The 22,816-nt window shown below is 46.6% G+C and overlaps 1 protein-coding gene across 3 annotated transcripts in view; it reads left to right on the top strand.

The window, feature by feature from the left end:
* Positions 1-14,742, top strand: part of GDPD5 (glycerophosphodiester phosphodiesterase domain containing 5) — a 169,195-nt gene extending 154,453 nt beyond the window's left edge. For 2 of the 3 annotated variants that reach the window (XM_036745986.1, XM_036745987.1), the window contains 4 exons: positions 378-460; positions 2,704-2,718; positions 6,658-6,770; positions 13,719-14,742. In XM_036745986.1, the coding sequence (XP_036601881.1) occupies positions 378-460; positions 2,704-2,718; positions 6,658-6,770; positions 13,719-13,837 (330 nt within the window). In that variant the 3' untranslated portion in view covers positions 13,838-14,742. The remainder of the gene's footprint in view (positions 1-377; positions 461-2,703; positions 2,719-6,657; positions 6,771-13,718) is intronic. The other variant, XM_036745988.1, reaches the window with a different exon arrangement.
* Positions 14,743-22,816: the final 8,074 nt, after the last annotated feature.

Raw genomic sequence — 22,816 nt, forward strand, 5'->3', positions numbered from 1 at the left:
GCCTTCCCTCTTTTGATTGTTTCCCATTTATTCTCTATATGGCTTGCTGTTTTAAATTTGTGTTTGCGTGTTGTCTCTCCCCATTAAATTGTGAGCTTCTTGAGGGCAAGGACTGTCTTTTGCCTTTTTTTATATCTCCAGCACTCAGCACCATGCCTTGAGCAGAGTAGGCACTTAATAAAATGTTCATTGAATTAAATTGAAATTCATGGCCCCCAGCACCTGTCCCCAGGCACACACCTCCCTCTGATGTCTCTGGGCATTTCCCCATCTTGAGAAAGAGGCCCAGAGACCTCTCCAAGGAAGGATTGTGAGGTTGTTCCTGTTGCAGTCTCCTTTCGACCACTGAGTCCTTTGGGTATCTGATTGTTTTCCAGGCCCCGGACGAGTACTGTCTCATCTGGATCACGGCTGACCTCGTCTCCTTCACACTCATCGTGGGCATTTTCGTACTTCAGAAGTGAGTAATATCGGCTGCCCTCCTACAGCGGTACACCAGGCCTCAGGTCCTGCCAGGCCAGGCTTAACCTTACCCTCAACCTATTGTTCCAGGCTGCTTATGGTCCAGGGGCCTCATCCCAAGATCCATTTTTGCCCATTGTGGTTATGTAAGGGAACTTAGACTGGTCATTTCTTTTATCTAAGTTCTGGCTTCTTTTTTTTAAAATGAGGAGATTGGTTCAGATCAGAGGTGTCAAACTCAAATAGAAACATGTGCATATTAATTTAGAAAACCACAAATTAACATTATGTTGTGTTGTATTTTTATCTTGTTATACTTTTCCCCAATGACATTTTAATCTAGTTAGGTAAGCATTAGGCGTTTGCCACCTCTGTTCTAGATAATTCTCTAAGGCTGATTCCAGGTCTAAATCCTTTAAGCCTGGGAATTTTCTCCCTCTCCCCTTTGGCCAGAGGCTGAAACCCCAGAGCCAAACTCAATATATAGGAGAACAAACGTAAAGTCAAAAAGACTGGTGCCTCGGCTCTGGCAAGGTTGGTGGGCTGAAATGAGAGCCCTGGACCCACCATCAGAAGACCTAGTCTCAAATCCTAAGTTGTTTTTACATGTAATTAGGTCTCTTACCATGTGACCTTAAACAAGTAACTTTCTGTCTCTGAGCATCAGTTGCCCTCTTCTGCAAAACTGGCCTCTGGGTCCTTGTTCAGCCCTCCTCCCAGAGGCAAGTGGGACAGAACACTTGAGAGAATCCAGGCACTTTATCTATAGAGAATAATCACATTTTTACCTGTGCCTCAATTTTTAAAACTCCTTATATTTTAAAAGCTCTTTGTAATCCATAGGGAGCTCTTGAGAAGGGAATGTCTTATGATGGACTTGGGAGTGAGGAAACCCTGGGCTGGCATCCGGCCCCCAACACAAGTCGATAGGGAATAATAATGTCTAAAGTACATGTTTTATGAGATGTTGGGAGGCTCAAATGAAATTAATGGGTGAAGTGTTTTTGCAAACCTTTAAACCACCACAGGAATATCATTTATTATCATCATTATTACTGTTTATAATCTCTTTTAGGGGTTTAACCATTTATAATATCATTTATAATTTTAAGGTGATTTATAGTTTATAGTTAACAATTTGTGAAGTCTTTTACTATTGACGAGGCCCTTTTCTGTTTTCAGAGCGTTTTATCTTGTCTCTTAAGTGCCTACTATGTGCCAGGCACTATGCTAGATGACAGAGATACAAACATAAGAGTCAGACCACCTTTACCCTCGAGAAGCTTATGCTCCAGTGGGGGAACAAAGCTGTCTCTGCAGTTAATTTTTTCAAAGAACAGTTACATAACTTGAACATATCCCTTAGAGACTCCTCATTCAAGGAAAGCCTTTAAGGTTGCATTTGGCATTTTTGTTCTGAGGAGGATCCTAAATTCCCAACCTTTCAATCAGTTGTGTGACTGGGAATGTGCCTTCGGCTGCAGAGAATCATCTGCAAAAACCCGGACACGTCACTTGGCCTCTGCCTCGGTTTCCTCATCTGAAAATGGAGATAGTGATAATAGCACCTACCTCCCAAGGTTGTTAGGAGGATCACATGAGATAATACTTGTAAAGTGCTTAGCACCGTTCCTGGCACATCGTAAGTAAGCACTGTGTAAACGTTCGCTGTTTTTCTTCTCGTTATTATCATGGTCATCATTAGTATTAGTATGGTTATCAGTACCATTAACATTGTTATATTATCAAGGTTGCCCTTGACCAGGGGACTGTAGGTGATGCTTTCCCCATCCAGTATCCCATGGGCCTCCTCCTAACGCCGTGTGGAGTTGACCACACTGGGATTAGTACTTTTGTCAAGTGGGAAAGTAACCTGACCATTGAGATCCCACAGTGAGTCAGTCGCAGGCCCCCGCTCTCCTGGTGCTCTTTCGAGGGCTCTTTCTGCCCCATCGTATCCCTGTCCCAGAAGATGTCGGGGGAGATGCTGCCTCCCCTCTGCCCCACGAAAGGCCGTCTTTTCCCCCACACTGGACAAGAAGCGCAGGGCCGCCTCTCCCCATGGACCGAGCCTCAGGGAGGTTCAGGAGGCGCTGGGGAGATGAGGCTGGCCAGGGAGAGAGCAAAGAGCCCATTGGGTGGAGTGGGGGAAGAGGGCCCCGGCGTCCCCTGACTTCTCTGACCATTGTGCCTGTCCCTCCTCTCTTCTCTTCTCTTCTGCTGCGCTCGGGCCTCTCTCAGCTATCACTTAATCAGGTAATTCTGCTGATGCCTTTCTTTCCTCCCCTCCTCCACCTTCCTCTCCCCACTTCTCCTCTGTCCTCCCCATCCCTCATTCCCTTTTCTCTTCCTTCCTCCTTCATTTCTCCTCTTTCCCTTTTTCCCACCTTACCCTTGCTTCCCTCCTCTACCCCTCCTCCTCTCCCATTCTCCCTTCTTCCTCTCTTACCTCTTGTCCTGTCCCTCTTCTCCCTCCATCTTTCTCTCTTCTCCTTCCTATATGCTGTTCCCTTTTCCTTCCACTGCTCTCCTAGTGTAGTAGAAAGAGCCCTAGAAACTGACCTGACCCAGCTCAGTCAGGCCCTGACTTGTATGACCTTGGACAGATCACTTCCTTCTTGGGGACCTCATCACCTATCCCATATGTAAAATTGGGAGGTTGGACTAAATGATATCTTAAGATTGCCCTTCCAGTTCTGGGAGTCTAGACTATTTCTCTGCTCCCTCCCCTCTCTACCTTCTCAAGAAGCCCTTCCTTCCCTTCTGCCTCCTTTCTGCCTCTTATCCCCTTTGGGGATATGAGGGGGCTGGAGGGCTAAGGTGAGAGTAAGGACAGAGGCTGAGCCACTGCTTTTGTCAAGTGGTGTCCCAACTGATAACTCCCTTAGATCCCCACAAGAGGAGAAGGCTGCCTCAGTCTCCCCACCCCATCCCCTTTCAGGGTTTCCTTCAGCCTGTAGGCCAGGGGTTCTTAATTATTTTGTGTCCTAGACCCCTTTGGGCAGTCTGGGGAAGCCTGTAGACCCTTCTCAGAATCATGTTTTTAATTGCCTAGAATAAAATACATAGGATTGCAAAGGAAACCAATTACATTGAGATGCAGTTATCAAATTTTTTTTTTAAGTTCACAGACCCCGGATTAAGAACCACTGCTTTAGGCCCTTTCCTGGGCCAAAGGGGAGGAAGCAGTGAGCTCCATGTCCCAGCCATCCAGGGAATATTGGCTCTGCTTCATGGCAAGGAAGCTCTGGGGCTCTGTGGGATGAAAGCACAGGTGTTAATTGCCAGGCTTATTCCCAAATCAGACTTTCTACAGTGGTGGTGTCTGGTAGGCCATGGTTGGCATTATACTTAGCTCAGTTCTAGCATAGTTCTGGAATACCCTGAAAACATGGCTCAGTCTCTCCCCCTCTTCCTCCCTCTCCCCTTCTATCCCTTTCTCCTTCCCTCCTTCTCCATCTCCTCTCCTCCCTTTCTCTCTCTTTCCCTCCTTCCTTCTCCCTCTCCCCTTACCCCCCAACTTCTCTCTCTGTCTCTCTCCCCCACACCCGATGTACATTAATTTCTGCGTGCCACTCTCTCTGCTTCTCTCTCTCAATGATCATGGGTTTCTCCCTCTTTCCCTCTGCCCATCCTATCCTCATAATTCTCCATCCTTCACTCTCCTGATTATAACATGAACGGTTTCCAAAGCCCCACCCCCAATCCTCTATAACCTTACCTCTTCCTTTGGGGAGACTTGGGGTTCTGATCCCAGCTCTCCCACTAACTTGCTATGTGACCATGGGCCTCCGTTTCCATATCTGCCAAATAAGGAGGCTGCATTGAGTGATCTCCTAGAAGCCTTCCCCTTCTGTTATTCCAGGAGTCTGTGGCTGGGTTGGCACAGCTTAAAGGTCCTCCTGCCCTCATTCTTTTTCCCATTCCTTCCCAGTTCACTGCCCAGCAACCCTGCCCAGCAGGAAATGCTTCCTGACATCTAACCTCCATCTTTTACAAAGTAGTCCAAGCCCCATTGATTCCTCTGCCTTCAGAGGATAGGAAGGAAGCTTTGGCTCTCACCTCTAGCTGTGGCTGTACCGGGTGGGCCTCTCTTTATGCTAGTGGTTCTAGGGTACTTCAGATCTCTATTCTTTTAAACACATTTTGGAGAAGCTGACATGTAAAGAGAATCCTAGTTGATAAAAAGAAGAATCACTTCCATAACGTACTGTTTCTCTCATTCATTTTGGGTGTCAAGCCAGATTTTCATATGTTGGGGATGGAGCCCACTGGGATGTTCTTAGCAATACCCCTGTAAATTTATAAGTACTTTTTAGCCAGAACTTGCCTTCCACCCATTTTTGGTGGATAATTAATTTATAAAATGATCCCATTGATTTGGGGTGGGGGGAGCCTATCCCTACTCTCTGGACAAGCTATTGACTGGGAAAAGAACCTAGCATTCTCATGACGGTTGTCCCCCCCCCCCCACCCTCCACTCCTACCCCCAGCAAAGGATGGAACCAAAGGCATCACTGATCTTTTGCCTCCTTCCCTTCTCTCTCCCTTACTCATGTGTGCCCCCTCTTGATACCCTCCCTCCCCAGCCTCCCCTTAAAGCTGCCCCTCCACCACTTCTGAGTCCTTCCTTAGCTTGTTCCCCTTAGCCATCAAAGGAACACCCTCAGCATGGCTGATATAATGCTTCAGGCTCTAGCTCCTGTGTAAGAATAGTTTGGGATTGTCACATTGGGTAAAAGAGAGGGAGGGAGGCATTGTCTCCCAGGTGACAAGCTCCACTCCCCTTTCATTCTTCCGCCCATTGTGCTTGTGGGGATCAATCCCGGGGGAAAAAAAACCCTACTCTTCCCCCTTCCCCACAAGACCATCCTACCTTCTTTCTCTTGGTTTCTTCTTCCCCAGCCATTAAAAGTAGACCATATCTGACCCACCCCCTCTAGCAGATTCTCTGTTAAAATAGCCCCCCAAGCTTGTTATAATAGACTCCTGTTGTAGCGAACCCCAACATATCAAACCAGTAAGCCTCTTTTACACCCAAGTCTGGATCTAGCAAATTTTCTTGAATAATAACCCTACAGGGCATAGCAGACTCCCTCTGACAGTGGCTTTATGTGAGAGACCTCATAGATTAGATCACAGTTCCAAATGGCCCCTGTTTCTGGTTGGTAATTGTTACATTAGATCTTAGCTTCTGCCCTGCAATAATCACCGTTGATCCCCTTTAATAAAGATTTGTGTTAAAACAGATCTTCTATGCAGTGGGTGTCTTACACAGTAGTACTCCTGTCCTAGCAGACGCCTCTATAATAGTGACTCTGAGGTAGTATATTATCAATAATATAGATCTCTGTAATAGCAAACCCTTTATATGAGGCCCCTATTAAAGCAGGCCTCTATAGCAGTGATTGCTGGTATAGCAGGGCCCTCTTATAGTATACCTTTCAAATATATAACAGGCTCTTCTTAATAGCTAGCATTTCTTATACTAGGCCTCTATTATAGCAAGTCACTATAATAGTGATCTCTGTTATAACAGGCCCTTCTAATACCAGGCCTCTATGATTATAGGTTCCCTGTAAATAGTGCCTCTAGTATAATAGACCACTCTTATAATGGACCCCTACAACAAGAGACCACTGTTAATTATTAGTTACCCTGTAATCATGACCTCTGTTAAAGCAGACCCCTTGCAAGGGTAGGGGGATAGGCTAGACATTTACAAACACAGTATGCCCCTCAGAGGGTGAGAGGTATGCTGGAACAAGCTTTGAGCTAGAGAACAGGATGCTTAGGTTCTGGACTGGGCTCTATTACTCCATGACCTTGGTCATGGCCCTTTCTGAGCCTCAAGTTCTTTCTCTGGGCCAGAAGAAGACCTTTCAGGGCCTTCCCGGCTCTGCATTCTGTCCTGAGAAGCTTTCTGCCTCTTACAAAACATGATTTATGACTCTTAGTTTTGCCCTGCTTTCCAGAATATTCTGTTCCAGAGGGACCACTGCAGCTTGTGGTCTCTTTCTTGGAAAAGGAGGAAACAGGAAGACCTGAGACCCAAATGCTCAGCCCTTTGATCAGGCTTCCTGAACCTGACCCTACCTGGCTCCTACTATGCATGCAGGGCCAGCTGGCTCAGGGCTCAGGCCCAGGCCACCCAGAACAGTAGGGCCTCATCCTCAGCCTTCTTCCCATCCATAGGTGGCGACTTGGCAACATCCGGACCTACAACCCAGAACAGATCATGCTCAGTGCAGCTGTGCGTAGGACCAGCCGTGATGTCAAGATCATGAAAGAGAAGTTGATCTTTTCAGGTGAGCCACAGGATCCACACTCTGAACCTGTGCTGGGAGGGATCTGGGAATAATAAAGCTGGAGGTGGGAGAGGTGGAAAGGGGGAACAGTTACCCCGTCCCAGCTGTCCTGAGAGACAGCATCCCTTAAATCAGGGGTTCTTGACCATTTTATGTAATGGACCCCTTTGGCAGTCTGGTGAAACCTATGGACCCTTTCTCAGAATTGTGTTTTTAAATACATAAAATAAAATCTATAATATTGCAAAGGAAACTATATTGAAATAGTTATCAGAATTTTTTTTAAAGGTCACAAACCCCAGGTTAAGAATGCCCACCATAAAGAATGTCTCTCTTTAGTCGACATAGGCAGATGTGCCCTAGTCAGCAGACTCTTTCATGGGGGAAAGCCTGGTCTAGAAGTGTGTGTGTAAGTGCCCATCTTTCTGAATATCCTGCCCTTTATATGACCATCAGTAGGACACATATCCTGAGTCATGCTGCCATCAACAGAGATAGGTTTGCACTATTCACAGAGTCCTCAAAACCAGTCTCACACATTTTTGAGACACACAGCCCTTGAAACAGATTATATGCAAATGGCCCAGTTAGACATTGCCTGTGTGAGTAAATTCAACCAACATTTCTTGTCCAGTGGGATTACCAGCCCTAAGGATTTGAGTTTCCCAACTTATAATGACAAAGGGGAGTAACACGGTCCTCAGGAGACCTCAGTTCTAGACCTGACTGAGCCACTGGCTGGTTGGATATGTGTCCTTGGGGCAAAATTACTTCCCTTTCTGGACCCCAGTTTCTCCATCTGTAAAATGAGGGAGTTGGAGTCGTTGCCTTCTGAGGTTCCTTCCATTTCTGAGCCTTCTTATTCTGTGTTCTAAGAGCCCTTTGAACTGTGACATTGTGTGTTCTATGTTTTCTTCTAGCTTGAATATTTTGTGTTCTGCGTTCACAGAGTCACTGAATCTCAGATCTGGAAGGCACCACAGAAAGCATCTAGTTCAACCCTTGCCTGAATCATGAATTCCATCTCTTATATTCCCCAAATCATTCATGCAGCCTCCCTGTAACTAACTGTGGGGGGCAGGGTTTCTAGGACAGGAAGCATTTCTTTACTTGAATTGAAATCCACTTCAGTACCATTGATTGGAGCCCAGTTCTGCCCTCTCGGCCCAAGCAAAGCAGATCTAACCCTTCTCTGATATGACAACCCTGCAGATATTGGAGACTGCTTTCATGTCTGCCCTGAGCCTCACCACTTCCACACTGAACACCATTGGTTCCCGTGTGGCATGGTTTCAAGCCCTCTGCCCATCGTATCTGGACACTCTTCAGTTTTATAATGTTGAACTAGCATCAATGACTCCATTTTGCCTTTATCCACCATTTTGTGAAATGAAGTCTCAAAGTCAACCAGTGGTCTCAGTTCTTGGCTACTGAAAGACCTGAGCCTGGTGTGTTTTGCAACCACATGCACTGCTAAATAAATCACTTGTCTAGAGGATGCTTGGTTTTATTATTTAACTGTTAACAGTGTGTTAGTGTCCTTCCTAAAATGGGATACCCAAAACAAAATGTTCCAGATGTGGCTCGATAAGAGCTGAGAAGAGCAGGACCCTCGCTGTCTTCATTCTAGTTCTTAACCTTTGCCTTGGACCTTTTGGGCAGTCTGGGAAAAGCCCTTCTTAGAATGATGTTTTTAATTGCATAAAAAATGAACTACATAGGAACCCTACAAAGGAAACAGATTCTGTTGAGATCTAATCATCAAAATAGCAGGAGGGGAATAAGCATTTATATAGCACCTACTCTGTGCCAGGAACTGTCCTAAGAGCTTTACAAATAATATCTCTTGATCCTCACAACGACTCTGGGAATCTGCTCTTCCCACATCTAGGATGCCCCATGAGTCTGTACCCCCAGCTTTCTGGTCCTCTGTCACACGCTCCAAGAGGGATTGGCTACAATACTTCCTCTCAATGATAGCACTTAGGCTATTATTCTTTTCATTATATCAGTGGAGGAAACTGAGGCAAACAGAGGTTAAGTGACTTGTCCAGGGTCACATAGCTAGGCAGTGTCTGTGGCTGGATTTGAATTCAGGTCTTCCTGACTCTGGGCCCAGTGCTATATCCATTGTATTAACAACTTCCTTCAAAATATTCATAAAAACCAGTTCACGGGCCCCAGGTGAAGAACCCTTGCTCTTCTATGTTCTGTTCTCTTAGTTTCCTTGTCATGTTACTGAATTACATTAGCTGAGCAGTCCATTAAAATCCCCGGCTCCTTTACATACTGTCCAGCCACACCTCTCCCATCCTGCACTTATTCAGTTGATGCTTCTTTAAATCAGAGGGTCTCAAAGGCTTTGACAGCTAGCCCCTCTTTTTTCCCCATTGGAATGATTTCTGTTTGTGTTGGTAGGCTTTCCTTCTTAAGAGTGTCCCATCCCTCATGAAGTGACTTACGCTGTAGGCCAGAGCATCCTAGCTGCCCTTCCTCTGAACCCTTGGGAATCTGCTCTTCCCACATCTGGGATGCCCATGAGTCTGTACCCCCAGCTTTCTGGTCCTCTGTCACACACGCCAAGGGAGATTGGCTACGATACTTCCTCTCAAGAATCCCATCATTTCAACTTGTTCGGGAGAATCAGATTAAGAATAACAATCATCGACGTCACTCCTACCTTCTTTTAAAGTATGAAATCATCATTAATGCAAGGAAAAAATGTTTCCACATGGAAAGAGGTCCAGCAAATGAATGAGGAATTGAGGTCTCCACCACCCCCACACTGCTTCTATATTTTATCTCTGTCCTGGTTTGGTTTTTTGGCAGGAAACTAGGCAGGCAGTCTAAATTTGCTCCCACCATGATGCCACCTTTTTCTTCCTTCTTTAACAACAACCATTAACATTTATATAGTGTTTCTAAGTTTTACAGAGCACTTTACAAAAATTTCATCATTTGAGCTGTATGATGGGTATTATCCTCCTTTTACAGACAGGAAAACTGAGGTTCAGAGATGCTAAGTGATTCACCATGGTCACACAGCTAGTGTGTGACCCCAGGTCTCTGTAGACTACAAGACCAGCAGTCTTTTTCAGTATATCATCCATACACTCTACCATGCTCCTACTATCCCTACCATCTTCTGTTCTAAGGTCCCTTCCAGCTCTGACATTCTGGGTTCTAAGGTCCTTCCCAATTCTGACATTTTATGTTCTAAGACCCCTCTCTGTTCTGACATTCTTTGTTTATAAGGTCTCTGTTCTAAAGGCCATCCCAGCTCTGACATTATGGGTTCTAAGATCCCTTCCAGTTCACACATTCTGGGTTCAAAGGCCCCTTCCAGTTCTAAGACCCCTGCTTGTTCTGACATTCTTGGTTATACGGTCTCTATTCTAAGGACTCTCCCAGTTCAGACGTTCTAGGTTCAAAGGTCCCTTCCTCCCAGCTCTGACATTCTGGGTTCTAAGGTCCCTCTCAGATCTGACATTCTCTGTTCTAAGAAACCTTCCAGATCGAACATTCTTTGTTCTGTCCTTTTGGATTCAAGGTTTCTAAGCCCCACTAAAGACCATCTTAGCAAGCCCCCAGGTCTGGTATCTTTCATTCTTCCCCACTAGGTGGCAATATGAACCACATGCCTAGACCTCCCCTCTCCCCTGTTTCAGAAGCACTCCAGAAGGCAGTGCTGGGGGTGCGTGTGTGTGGTGGGGTGGGGGGGAAGCAGCGCTGCCTTACATCCCCAAGAGTAAAAGAAGCCCAGGTGATTGGCATGAGCCAGTCCTCCCCTGATTCCTTAATTCTGACCCCAGACTGAGCCCTGACCGTACATGATCATGTCAATACTAGAGTAGATGAGAGACTGTGAATCGTTCTCTGCAAACCCATCTTCCTGCTGGGATCACAACTGCATGACAAGAATGTTTTCATTAAAAAGTGTTGAGAATCCCTGATCTTACTTGTGACACTCCAGAGTGTCTCCACTCAAAATCAACTAAAAGTGTCTTCAAACAGAAGGGAGAGTTGGGTGGGCATGGTACAGAATTGACACCAGCCTATAGAGAATCCCCCATTTCAACACCCTTCCACCAAAGTTGGATTGAAGGGGATGGTTCTCTTCATTGTCATCCCCAGGGTCCTGATTTTTCCCAGACCCTTTACTAATGTCTTTTGACCTATCAACCAGTGAGGGGACCAGCAAAGACAAATGAAGCATCAAGGACCCCCAGTCAAAGAGATATGATCAGCCTTCTCCTGCCCCAACTTAATGGTGCAATCCTTTCAAGAAATATTTACTCACCTATTATGTGCAGAGTGCCATGTTGGAGGAGACACAAGTTACAATAACAAACATATATTAAGCACCTACTGTGTATAGAGAGGGATAATAGAAAGATTAAAGATTCAGTCCCTGTCCTCAGGGGGTTCACAGTCTAGTAGGTGGGCTAAGACCAGGACCACCGGAAAACTACAACACAAATAAGAATGTGGAACAACATAAGAGGAATACAAAGTGCCAAATGAAAGAAGGGAGGAATCACTTCAGAGGAGATTAGGGAGGCTTCTTGGAGGAGGAGGCTTTGGAATTGGGTCTTGGAGCATATCCAGTCAATCAGAAGGTAGATTATTTTTGTATTTCCCCCAGGCCAAGTCAGTCATTCAGTCAATCAACATTTCTTTCCAGCACCTACTATATGTCCCACAGTGTGCTGCACACCATAATTGCTGACTAATAAATGAATGCATTTTTATCAACCACTTATTAAGCTTCTCTATTCTCTCCCTCAACACTACTCCCTACGTCCAACCAGTTGCTAAGTCACATCCATTCTGCCCCCTCAATATCTCTCACATGTGTCCTGTTCTCTGGACTCACACAGCTGCTGCTCTAGCTCAGACCCTCACCACCTCTCCTCTGGACTACAGACAGAGATTCCCAACAGGTGTCCCCACCTACAGTCTCTCCCCTCCTCAATACACTCTCTAGGCAGTCGCCAAATGAGCGCTCCAAAAGCGAAAGTTAAAACAGTACTGCCTCCAGGATGAAATACAACAGCCACGCTTGGCATTTCGAATCTTTCACCATCTGACTCCAATGTACCTTTCTAGATTGAGCTCTTATTATGTCCAATTGATCCTGTCTCTATCTTGTTTGTACATAGTTAATCACATGTTGTCTTCCCCCTTGAGCTCTTGGAGCACAGGGATTGTTTTATGCCTTTCTTGAATCCCCAGTGCCTAGGACAGTGCCTGGCGCCAAAAAGGAGCTTAATAAATGCCTGTTGACTTTAATTGTTGCTGATATCACTCATCCTCACTATAGTCTGCATTTCAGCTAAAATGGATTATTTCCTTCCCATACATGGCACTCTCCCACCTCTGGGCTCTATATACTACTTTCTTCCTTAGTCCCTCTAATCCTCCCTGTTACCCCTTTTTTCTTCAAAAGAATAGACTCTCTGTCCCTCCTCCAGTCCTCTGAATTACCTCCTGGAAATGTATGCAGGACACACTTTTAATTAAGTTTAATCTGCACTACTGACATTTTCTCCACTACTTTCTTAAGTCTAGACAACCAATAAAATAATAAATCAAGTCGTGATTTGAGGAAAATTTAACAATGGACACAAGCCTGTTGGATCTGATTCCAGCAGCCTCCTCCTGGTCCTCTATCTCCTTCTAAGGTCTCTGTTTTCTCCTCCTCTAAGGAGCCTCCCTTCACCCTCTCTCCCTTAAATCAAAGGGGTCAAACTCAATCTGGTTCTGGCCTCCCTGGGGAGCAGGCAATGTGGTTGACACCTCTGCCCTAAAGAACTCCTCTCCCTGAACACCCCTGGGGTCCCTCCCCACCACACCCACACCCATATAACCCTTCCCTTCAAGATCTCTCTATCCCCTTCTCTTCTATCCTGCCACCAATGTCTCTCTCCCTTGGTGACCTTCCCTCCATCTTCACTTCTTCCTCACCCGCCTCTGCCCTCTTCTCCTCTTTCCCTCCCCAGAGCTTTTCTAGCCCTCCCCTCCTGTTCTCTCCAGCATATTTCTCTCTGTGTCTCTCTCTCTCTCTCTCTGTCTCTGTGTGTCTCTCTCTCTTTCTCTCTCTCTCCTTCCCTGGCCTCCCCTCCACCTGAAATGTTCCTCTGAAAATCTCTGAAACAATGAAGTAAGTTCTCATTTGTCCTTGATCTCAGCGTCACAACTGGGCTCCCTGGCCCCAGGCTCCTTCTTGTCCTCTCTTCACATAGTACCCAAGGCATTGTGGAGAAACACAGAATTTAAAACAGCAAGGAGCCTTCAATATCTAGCCTGAATGCCTTCCCCATATTACATATGGGGCCTCCAAGAGATTATAAGACTTGCCTAAGATTGCACAGCTCAGAAGGAGCAGAGCCAGGATTCAAACCCAGTCCCTTTGACTCCAGATCCAGGATCCCTTCCATTACACCTTTTTAAAGCACAGCTCTGATCATAGAATTCCTCCTCTCAGCAGCCTTCAGTCACTCCCCTTTAGCCTATCCTGGCATTCAAGGCTGTTGATAGCATCTAGCCTGTCCCTCTAGATTTGTCCCTCACTATTCCCCATCACATAATAAATTAATAACAAAAGAAGCAAGTATTAAAAAAAAGAAGCAAGTATTTGGTGCTTTAAGATTTGCGATTTGACTTATTGAATGAGGATATTGGGCAAAATCTGAACAAAATCCTAGAGGCTTAGCAGATAGTGAGATGTCCAGTTTAGCTGGAGCTGGAGTCCTTTCCCTTCCTCCACTTCACAGAGATTGGGTGTCTCTGACATTAATATCAGTGTCTCTGCCTCATCCCCCAGGCCAGATGGAGGTGTCTAACCAGGCATTCTCTTCTGCCCCCAATGACTCCCTTATTTCTCATCTCCTTTGTTTCATGAGCATGTACATATATTAATTACCCTTCTCCCTTCCTGACTCTCAGAAATCAGCGATGGTGTAGAGAACACGGATGATCTCTCCATGTGTTCCGAAAATGGCTTTTCCAATGATGTCCTCACCCCTGTGGAGCCCAAGACACGCCCTGGCAGAGGAGGACGCTAACCCTGAAAGATCCAGTGTCCCCAACCCACTCCTACCGTTCTAGCCAAGCATGGGAAGGGCCACTGGGCCCCATGGCCTGGCCTGTAAATATGTAGAAAGCCCTCTGAGAGCTGATGGTTTCAGTAGGAAGTTGGGGTGCAAGGCAGAGACCAGCAGAGGGTACCTCATGCAGGCCCCCAGACTGGCTGCAGTGGGGAAGTCAGTGTGACTTGGAGAGACAGTTGTCAAGATGCCTTCCCCAACTCCTCAGCTCTGCCTTCACCCACATTCTCAATTACCACCAACCCTGTTAGGGTCCTCTTTGGCCAAGCACCTCATCCCTGTGTGTGTTCTGGGTGGTCAGAGTCAAGAGCCAAGCTGTCTTTGGCCCTGGTCATAGAGGGAGGCTACAGTTTCTATGGGAGGGAATCCTTCCTGTTGGGAGGTGCTTGGTCCAGTCCTCCTGGGAAGAGCAGAGACCACAGCAGTCACTGGGCCCAGCTGCTATGAAGATGGGGGTGGGGGGATTCAGGAAACGGAGTGCTCCTTGTCAGCCCCACATGGGGGAAGCTAAGAGGAAACCCCAGACAGGAGCTGACTCTTCTTTCCCCATGTCCCAGGCAGAGATGTTTGCTCAGTCAGCTCTGCCACCACAAGGGAACCACACAGTACAAGAGGGTCCAGTGGTCAAGGCCACCTGGGACTCTTCCAAACCACAGAGGGGACCGTATGTGTGTGAGATGTCTGTCTGTCTGTGCGCATGAATGAAATTCTTTTTTTTTTTATTTTTAAATATGGCCTACAAGGGTAATGGGCCCCCCTCTGATGAGCGCTCATACAGCTCCAATCCCCGTGTAAATATGGAAGCACAAGGGATATCACTCCCTGCAGAATCACTTACTGAACAAGAAAAGAAATGTCCTGGTTCTTGTGTTCTCGTGCCATCCTGCGTCTAGTGGCAGAGGGCAGCCAGGGTGGCGGAGGGACAGGACATCATTCCAGAGGAGAGCAGTTGGAGCTGGGAATGTTTAACTTAGAAAAGAGAAGGCTTGGGTGGGGGAAGGGTGGGAGGCGGGTGGGGATGAATAATGGTTAGCCTTTATATGGTGCTTCAAGGTTGAGAAGCACTTCATAAACAGGATCTCATTTGATCCTCATAACCACCCTGGGAGGTTGGTGCTATTATTGACCCACTTTACAGGTGAAGAGACTGAGGCAGGCCGAGGTTTCTACTTGCCTGGGGGTCATCACACTGCTAGTAAGTGTCTGAGGTCACGTTTGAACACAGGTTTTCCTGCCACCGGGCCGGCTAGCTGCCTCAATTATACTTAACTCACATCTCTTCAGTAATCAGCAAATCCATCAACAAGCTTTTATTAAGCACCTGCTCTGTGCCAGCCACTGGGAATACAAAGACAAAAGTGAAACGGTTGAGCCCTGCCCTCAAGAAGCTTGTGTTCTGAGCGGTCTGTACAAAATGAATACAGAGTAGTTTGAACAGTTGGGGAGGGGAGAGATCAGGAAAGGCTTCATCCAGGAGGTGATAAGGAGGGAAGAAATGACTTGGTGAGTTAGTGGGAGAGTGGAAGGGCCTCTAAGCCCTTCTTCTCCTGACTTGAGAGGACAAAAACCTTTTATTTATACCACCTCCCCTCCCCATTTTTCTTCCTATTGGGGTCCCTCCTGATGGGCAGGGAAAGGAAGGAGGGAATGAATGTTTATTAAGCACCTATTATGTGCCAGGCATAGGGCTAAATGCTTTACAAATATTACCTCATTTGGCTTGAAAGGGGCAGAGATGGAATGGAGTGTTTTCTTATACTCCCTAGTTCTGGTCCTGCTAGCTTTCTTTGAGACATGTTCTAGACTCATGGGTTTCCTTTTCTTCCCCCTTCAAATGAAATATGACTCTGATTTCTCATCTTCCTTGGGCTAAATCTGGGGGTTTGGGCAGGGGGTGGAACCAGGAAAAATGCATCTCAGGGCAGAGAGCCTGGAGCTCACAATCCATCTGGAGAGGCAAGGCATGCACACAGAAAACCCATTTCAGCTATTGCCCGTTAGATTTTCAAGTGTCTACCCCTCTCATCTTTGGGACAGTGTCCTTGTCCAAGTTCCTAAGCTAGGCGCAGGTCTCTCTCTTGGGGTCTAGGTCACAGTAGCCAAGTACTAGATCTCAGGACTTCCCGAGGTGGAGGACAGAGTATCCAATATCAAGGTGAGCCTTTGGCATCAAGGCATTTCTGGCATCTCAGCACTGCTCTGGTGGGATTCTATGCTACAAGGAGTGTGTGTGTGTCTAAAAGACACCAGATGGGCCTGGCCTCAGATGAACACCCTTCCTCGGGCAGTTTAATAATTTGGCAGGTGCTGTGCTGGAGAAAGTACACTTGAGCTAATGCAAGCCTGGATGAGCTTTGCCTCTAGGTCCATAAACTGAATGAAGGCCCCAGGCCCTGACCACGCAAGAGCTCAGACTCTGACACCAAAGCTCATTTAATTCAACAGACTTACCAGTGCCAGTGATACAAGAAAGTTCAGTCCCTGCCCTCAAGAGGATTGCAGTTTAATGGGGAAAAGACAATGAAATATTTAAGTAGGACATAGATAAATGGAAGAAGTCATGGATAAAGTAAAATTTCAGAGCTGTCACGCCAGAAATCATCTCATCCTGCTTCTTATTTCAGAAGAGGAAACAGACCCAGAGCGCAATGGCAAGAGGTTGGCATGTAGTAGGTGCTTAATAAATGTAGATCGATTGATTGCCAGAACCAGGATCAGAAACCACAACCAAGTTCGACCACCCCTTTCCCTACAGCTCAAAGGAGAGGTCCATGTATGAGAAACAGGAGGAAAAGCAACAATTCACCGTTCCAGTGGACTGATGATGAAGTGGGCTGCCAGCCTCTTGACAGAGCTGGTGAACCCAGGATGCACAATGAGATGTTTTTGGTTTGTTTTTGTTTTGCTTGACTCTGCTTATTTGTTACAAGGGGTTTGGTTTTGTTTCAGGTGGTGGAGGTGGAAAGGAGAAAAAATAAATTCTTATCAATTGAAAAAAATAAAAATAAATTTGAGGGTAAACCTAAAAGGGCAAACCAACTCATGTACAGTCAGGCACTAACTGGCTTGTGTGTGTGCCAATCCCCTACTGTGGGGTGGGAGAGACAAGAGGAGCAAATCCCGGGCTTCCCCAAGGGGGCCCAGCTGGGACAAGGAGACTTTCATTCAGGAAATGGCTGGGAAGGTCCTAGAGATCAGTTAGTCCAACTCAATTCATTCTGAAAGAAGGAAACAGACCTGGGGAAGGGAAGGGAAGGGAACGGAAGGGAAGGGAAGGGAAGGGAAGAGAAGGGAAGGGAAGGGAAGGGAAGGGAAGGGAAGGGAAGAAAAGGGAAGGGAAGGGAAGGGAAGGGAATTGAGGTCACCTTGCTAGGGAGTCAGTGGTAGAGAAGCAATAACAAAGCCAGGAGTTGAGAACCTCAGAGTCAACAGTGCCTTTACTGCCTTCCAGATGAGCCACATTTCCCAGTCTGTGAACGGCTGTATGGGGGATGGGGAGAGAAGCCGTATTTGCTATTGAACCTGATGAAGAAAAACCTTACAAGTGAGACCTGAGCTCTGTGTTCAGCTATCTAAAGGGATAGATTCTGTGTGACCCCAGATGGAAGAACTGGGTCCATTAAGGGGTGATGAAGATGCATTCTTTATGACCCCAGATAACTGGGGTAAAGGGTACATGGTACAGAGAGAGAAGTCAACAACCATTTATTAAGCGCTTACTGTGTATCAGGTACTGAGCTAAAATGCTAAGGATACAGATACTAGTAGAGAGAGATAGTCCTGGCCCTCAAGCTTACATTCTAGTGGGGGAGCACAAAGGGAACTCAATGAGGATGCGGGGCAAGGCAGAGAAAGTCCTGAGAGGAATAAGGTAAACTTCAACTCAATCAGAAGTTTCTATGACACAATAGGCGTCTCATGAAGTAGTGAGCTCATCATACATGGTTCCAGGTCCAAGCAGGTGATGGATGGCCCAGTCAAGGAGACTATAAAAGAGGATTTCAGCAATGGGAGGGAGGTTGGTCTAAATACCCTCCCCTAGCTCTGCTTTTCCTGCAGGTGGGAGGTGAGAGAAGGATTCTGGGTACTTCAATGACCTGCATTGAAGGAAGACTAGCTAGTCTTCCTCCAAACTTTTGAGTGAGAGGATTTGCAAAAACATAGGAACTTTAAATTTCCTGGAGCCTTATTCTAACTCTAGTATTGGATCCGGGTCTAGCTTTGGATCTGTCCCCAAATACCACCTAGCTCCTAGTCTCCATTAAGGAGTGGGGCTCAGCACTGGGCAATACACATTTTAAAATAAATCCATATGACTAAAGGGAGCTAAAGGACCAAGCTTAATCCCCTCATTTTACTGTTAGAGAAACTAAAATTTAGAGAGATTAAGATTAGATAAAGTCAAATAAATGGTAAACCTCAGAGCAGGGATTTAAACCCAAGTCCATTCCAAGTCCAGGGCATTTTCCAACAGCCTCCCCTTCTCTCCTCTTCTCTCTGCCTTCCTTCTTTCACCTCCCCTGTGCTATGCTCTCTTCTCCCCAATCACAGAATTCCAATAAGAGGATGGATTTGGAATCAAAAGACTAGAGTTCAAATCCTGACTCTTGCCACTTGCTAGCTGTGTGACCTTGAGCTAGTCACTCACCTTTGTGTACCTCAGTTTGTTCATCTAGGAGAGATCTTAGATGTTATCTAATGCCTTATTTTTTTTAAACCAAGACTCATATTTGCCTTAAGATCATAAGATTTAGAACTCTAAGGGACCTCGGAGACCACCCCCTCTTTATTTTACAGGAGAGGAAACTGAGGTTCTAAAAGGTTACCGGACCTATCCAAGGTCACATAGGATACACACCATAGCATGTCATCTCCCTATGGTAGGGCTCTTTCCACAGCACCAAGAAGGCTCTCCATTCTCACCTCTAACTCAAAAGGTCCTCTTCTATTCCTCTCCCTCACCCCATTCCCCAGCCTCCCCTACTCTCCCAGGAGTTGTGGGATTGGGAATGGTATGGGAGGCCTCCAGCTTTGTTCCTTGTGTCTGTGCTCCAAAGGGAGACTTGGAATTGGTAAGTGACCTTCTCCTTTGCCTACACACAGGGACAGACACAGACACAAATGCTATACAAACATGAAATTGGATACAGATATGGCTTTAGGATCATAATTTCCAGTTGGACCTCAGAGGACCGGGTCCAACTTCCTTATTTTACAGAGGAGGAAACAGGCAGGGGCTAAATAAGTTGCCCAGAGTCACATAGCAAGTATTGGAGGCTAGACTTGAATTCAGGTCTTCCTTACTCCATGTCCAGTACTCTACCTTCTATGCCACCTAGCTGCCTATCATCTCCATGGCAATGATTCTTAGATCTATTTATTCAGTCCTAACCCCCAGACTTGCATCTCTAACTACCTAGTTGAAATCTCGAACTAGATGCTTCATAAATAACTTAAACTTAATGCATCTAAAACAATTTATTGTCTTTTCACCAAAATCATTCCCTCTCCCTCACTTCCCTATTACAGTCAAAAGCGTCACCATCCTCTCAGTCACCCAGATTTGAAATCCTAGGTATCCTTAACTCATCCTGTCTCCTCCCTCACCCCATATCCAATCTGTGGCCAAGTCCCATTGATTTTACCTTCTTCAAATCTCTTGTTTACCTACACCCCTTTCTTCAGATACTGCCACCATCATAGGAGCAGACTCCCATCACCTTACACCTGAACTATCGCAGTGACCTTGTGCTTGGTCTCCCTGCCTCAGGTTTCTGCCCACTCCAGTCCATCCTCCACCCAGCTGTCAAATAGATCGTCCTCTCTCTCTCTCTCTCTCTCTCTCTCTCTCTCTCTCTCTCTCACACACACACACACACACACACACACACACACCATTCAATAAAGTCCAGTGTCTGCTTATCACCTCCAGCACCACCCTCTTTGCTTATCCTGGAACAAGGCATTCCACCTCTACTCACTGCGTTTTCACTGGTTGTTCTGAAAGCCTAGATCACTCTCCATACTCATCTCCCTTCTCCTGTCTTCTTTCAAGTCCCAGCTAAAATCCTAAAATCCCATCTTCTGCAAAAAAGCCTTTCCCCATCCTCAATCGTAGTGCCTTTCCCTCGGAGACTACCCCCAATTTGTCTTGTTCACATAAAATTGTTTGCCGCTCTATAGATTGGGATCCTTGAGAAAAGAGACTGTCTTTTGTCCTTTTATTTTTATCTATCTCCTCCAGTGTCTAGAACTCAGTAGTTACTTAATAAATGCATATTCACTGGCACACATACAGACGCAGATCTCCGCATAGGGTCCTAGTGATAAACGCAACCATGACCATAGCGATACACGACCTCAGTCACCCAGAGATGCACACACATATACACAAGAATCGCACACTGAGGGACACAATCACACATGATCACAGTAACAAACACAGCCACGTGTACGTCAAGGAGCCCCTTCAGGTCAACAGAAAGGAACAAAAGCTCTTTCCCCGCCCCTCTCCGGGACTCTCCCCCTTTTCTCCTCCCCCGTGAGGCTATGAGGCTTTGTCCTCTCACTCTCAGCCTGATCCGGAGAGGGCTGTAGCGCGGGGGCGGATTAGGCTGGGCTTGGGCGGAGGTGTGAGACCAAGCGGGTGGCGCTCCCGAGAGACCAGCCAGGTGAACTCCAGGTAGGTCCAGCGCATCCCAGCTGCGCCGGGGCAGAGGCTGACAGGTCAGCTGGGTGACTCTGCCTGTGTGCGCTCGTTCGGGTGTCCCCAGTGTGTGTATCTTTCTTTGCGTCTGTGTGTTCTGTGTGCCTGTGTTCCTGTGCTGGTGTCTGTCCCTACAGGACAGCGTTCTGAACTTAGCCTTAAAGAAGACACAAGTTCTAACCCCAGGCCTTACACTTCTGAAGAGGTCAGCCTCTGGGGGTCAATTTCTTGATCTGTAAAAATGAAAGGATGGGGTTAGGTATCTCTTAGGTCCCTTCCAGCTCTAAATCTGTGATCCTGCCCAGGCACCTAGCATAGCAAGGGCTTTATAAATGTTTGTTCACTGTGTCTGTGTCCCAGAATTAGTACATTTCCCTTTTTTTTTCCTATTGGTGTCTTGAAGTTCACTGAGGGGCAGTAACAATCTGGAGGTATCCAGAGGAAGGCAAACCAAGATGAGAAAGGGACACAAGTCGATCAGATGAGTATCAGTTGATGGAACTGTTATATTTAAAGCCCAGGGAAGAGAAGGCTTGGAAGTTGGGATCACTGTCTTCAAGAATTTGCAGGGCTGACAGGGCAGAGTGAGCAGATTTTTTTCTGCTTGTCCCTTGAGGGCAGAACTCGGAGTGTTGGGGGTGAAGTTAGGCATTAGATAAATCCAATATGTTAGATTTCTACTTATATTAAGACTTTGTCCCAATCAGAGCTGACCCACAATTGGCTATCAGATTATGATCTGACAGTCAGACAGCTAGTATCTGAGGCAGGTCTTGAACCTGTCTCCCTGACTCCAGTACCCAGTGCCTTATCCACTATGCTTTGCTGACTTTCCAATCAGCTTCAGAAGGCTGTACACTCCTTGTCATGGGATATGCCCAAGGAGTTAAAGATTCCTGAACCAGGAGGGAGATGGGACTAGATGACCTTGGACCCTCCTCCCAGCAGTCTTCTTCAACAGAGGCCAGCCCCTTTGTACCCCCAGCCACAAGGTGGGGAGACTAGGCTGATCTTGGACAGGACTCTGATTTGGGTCATGTGGGGAGAAAGAAGGGAAGCTGAGATGCTGTCAGGGAAGCCTTTTTCCTCCTCTCATAACCAGGAACAGACACCTAAAGAAAATTCAGTTGAGTTGGTGGGGAGGAGGAAGCAGTATCTAAAGTATAATGACGGTGACAGCATGGCATGGTAGATAAAATGCCCAACTAAGAAGACCTGGGTTCAAATCTCACCTTTGACATTTACTGTCTCTGTGACCTGGGCAAGTTATTTAACCTCTCTGACCTTCAATTTCCTCCTCTGTGAAATAAAGGGGTTGGATCCGATGACCTCTGGGGTTCCTCTAAGTTCTACATCTTGGATCCTATGGTGCTACCCCTGTGCTGAGGAAGACAGGAGACAGAGGCCATTAAGAGAGGGGGATGGAGAGGAGGGATGTCTATAAAGGGAGCTGAGGCAGAAGAGAAGACTAGGAACCAAATGATGAACTTACTGGGAGGACGAAGAATGAACCGGAGGTCCATAGGGAACAGCCTCAAGGACCTGGACTGGGCCCAGAACTGAGTGAACCTGAGAGAAGAGGCAGGTGGTTGTTGAGTAATGGTGGCAAGAGCGGGGTGCAGTCTGAAAGTGGAACTGGCTCCTCCTCCTGGCCCTGTTTGTCATCAGACATAAGAAAAGGAGCCAAAAGCTTTCGAGAAGATGCCAGATTTAGGAATAAGATTTCAGTGAACACCAAAAACTTGAAGGAATGTATAAAGCAAAGGGTCTAGGATGAATGGAATCGAAGAATAGAAGAGAGAGGCCACTGAGGAAAGGGAGGGCAGAGCAGGATGGGTACTTGGAAGGGCCAGGGCTGAGGGTACGATCTGGGAGATGAGGTGGTAGTGATTGGTGGTGGTGACTGATCCCACCCAGTGATTCCAGACACCCTGAGGGATCAGTCCTTGGACCAGTAAACAGATCAGGAAGAACCTACCCCAGTGGGTAGCCAGGTCCCAGAAGATGGTGTGGCAGCCATCCTAGGTTCTAGCTCTGATCCTTCCATTCCATTCCTGCCCCAGTATTTTACAGATAAACAAACTGAGGCCCAAAGAGCATGACTTGCATCCAGGCAGACTCTTCTTTCTTTTTCCTCCTTGCACATTCTGTTCCTCCATTGCAACTGAGACTACAGAGAGAGCAGCAGTCCAAGACTTAGATATTTTACTAATCCCTGGGTAATTTAGGTC

This window comes from Trichosurus vulpecula, chromosome 2, assembly GCF_011100635.1.
Source record: "Trichosurus vulpecula isolate mTriVul1 chromosome 2, mTriVul1.pri, whole genome shotgun sequence".
Lineage (NCBI taxonomy): Eukaryota > Metazoa > Chordata > Mammalia > Diprotodontia > Phalangeridae > Trichosurus > Trichosurus vulpecula.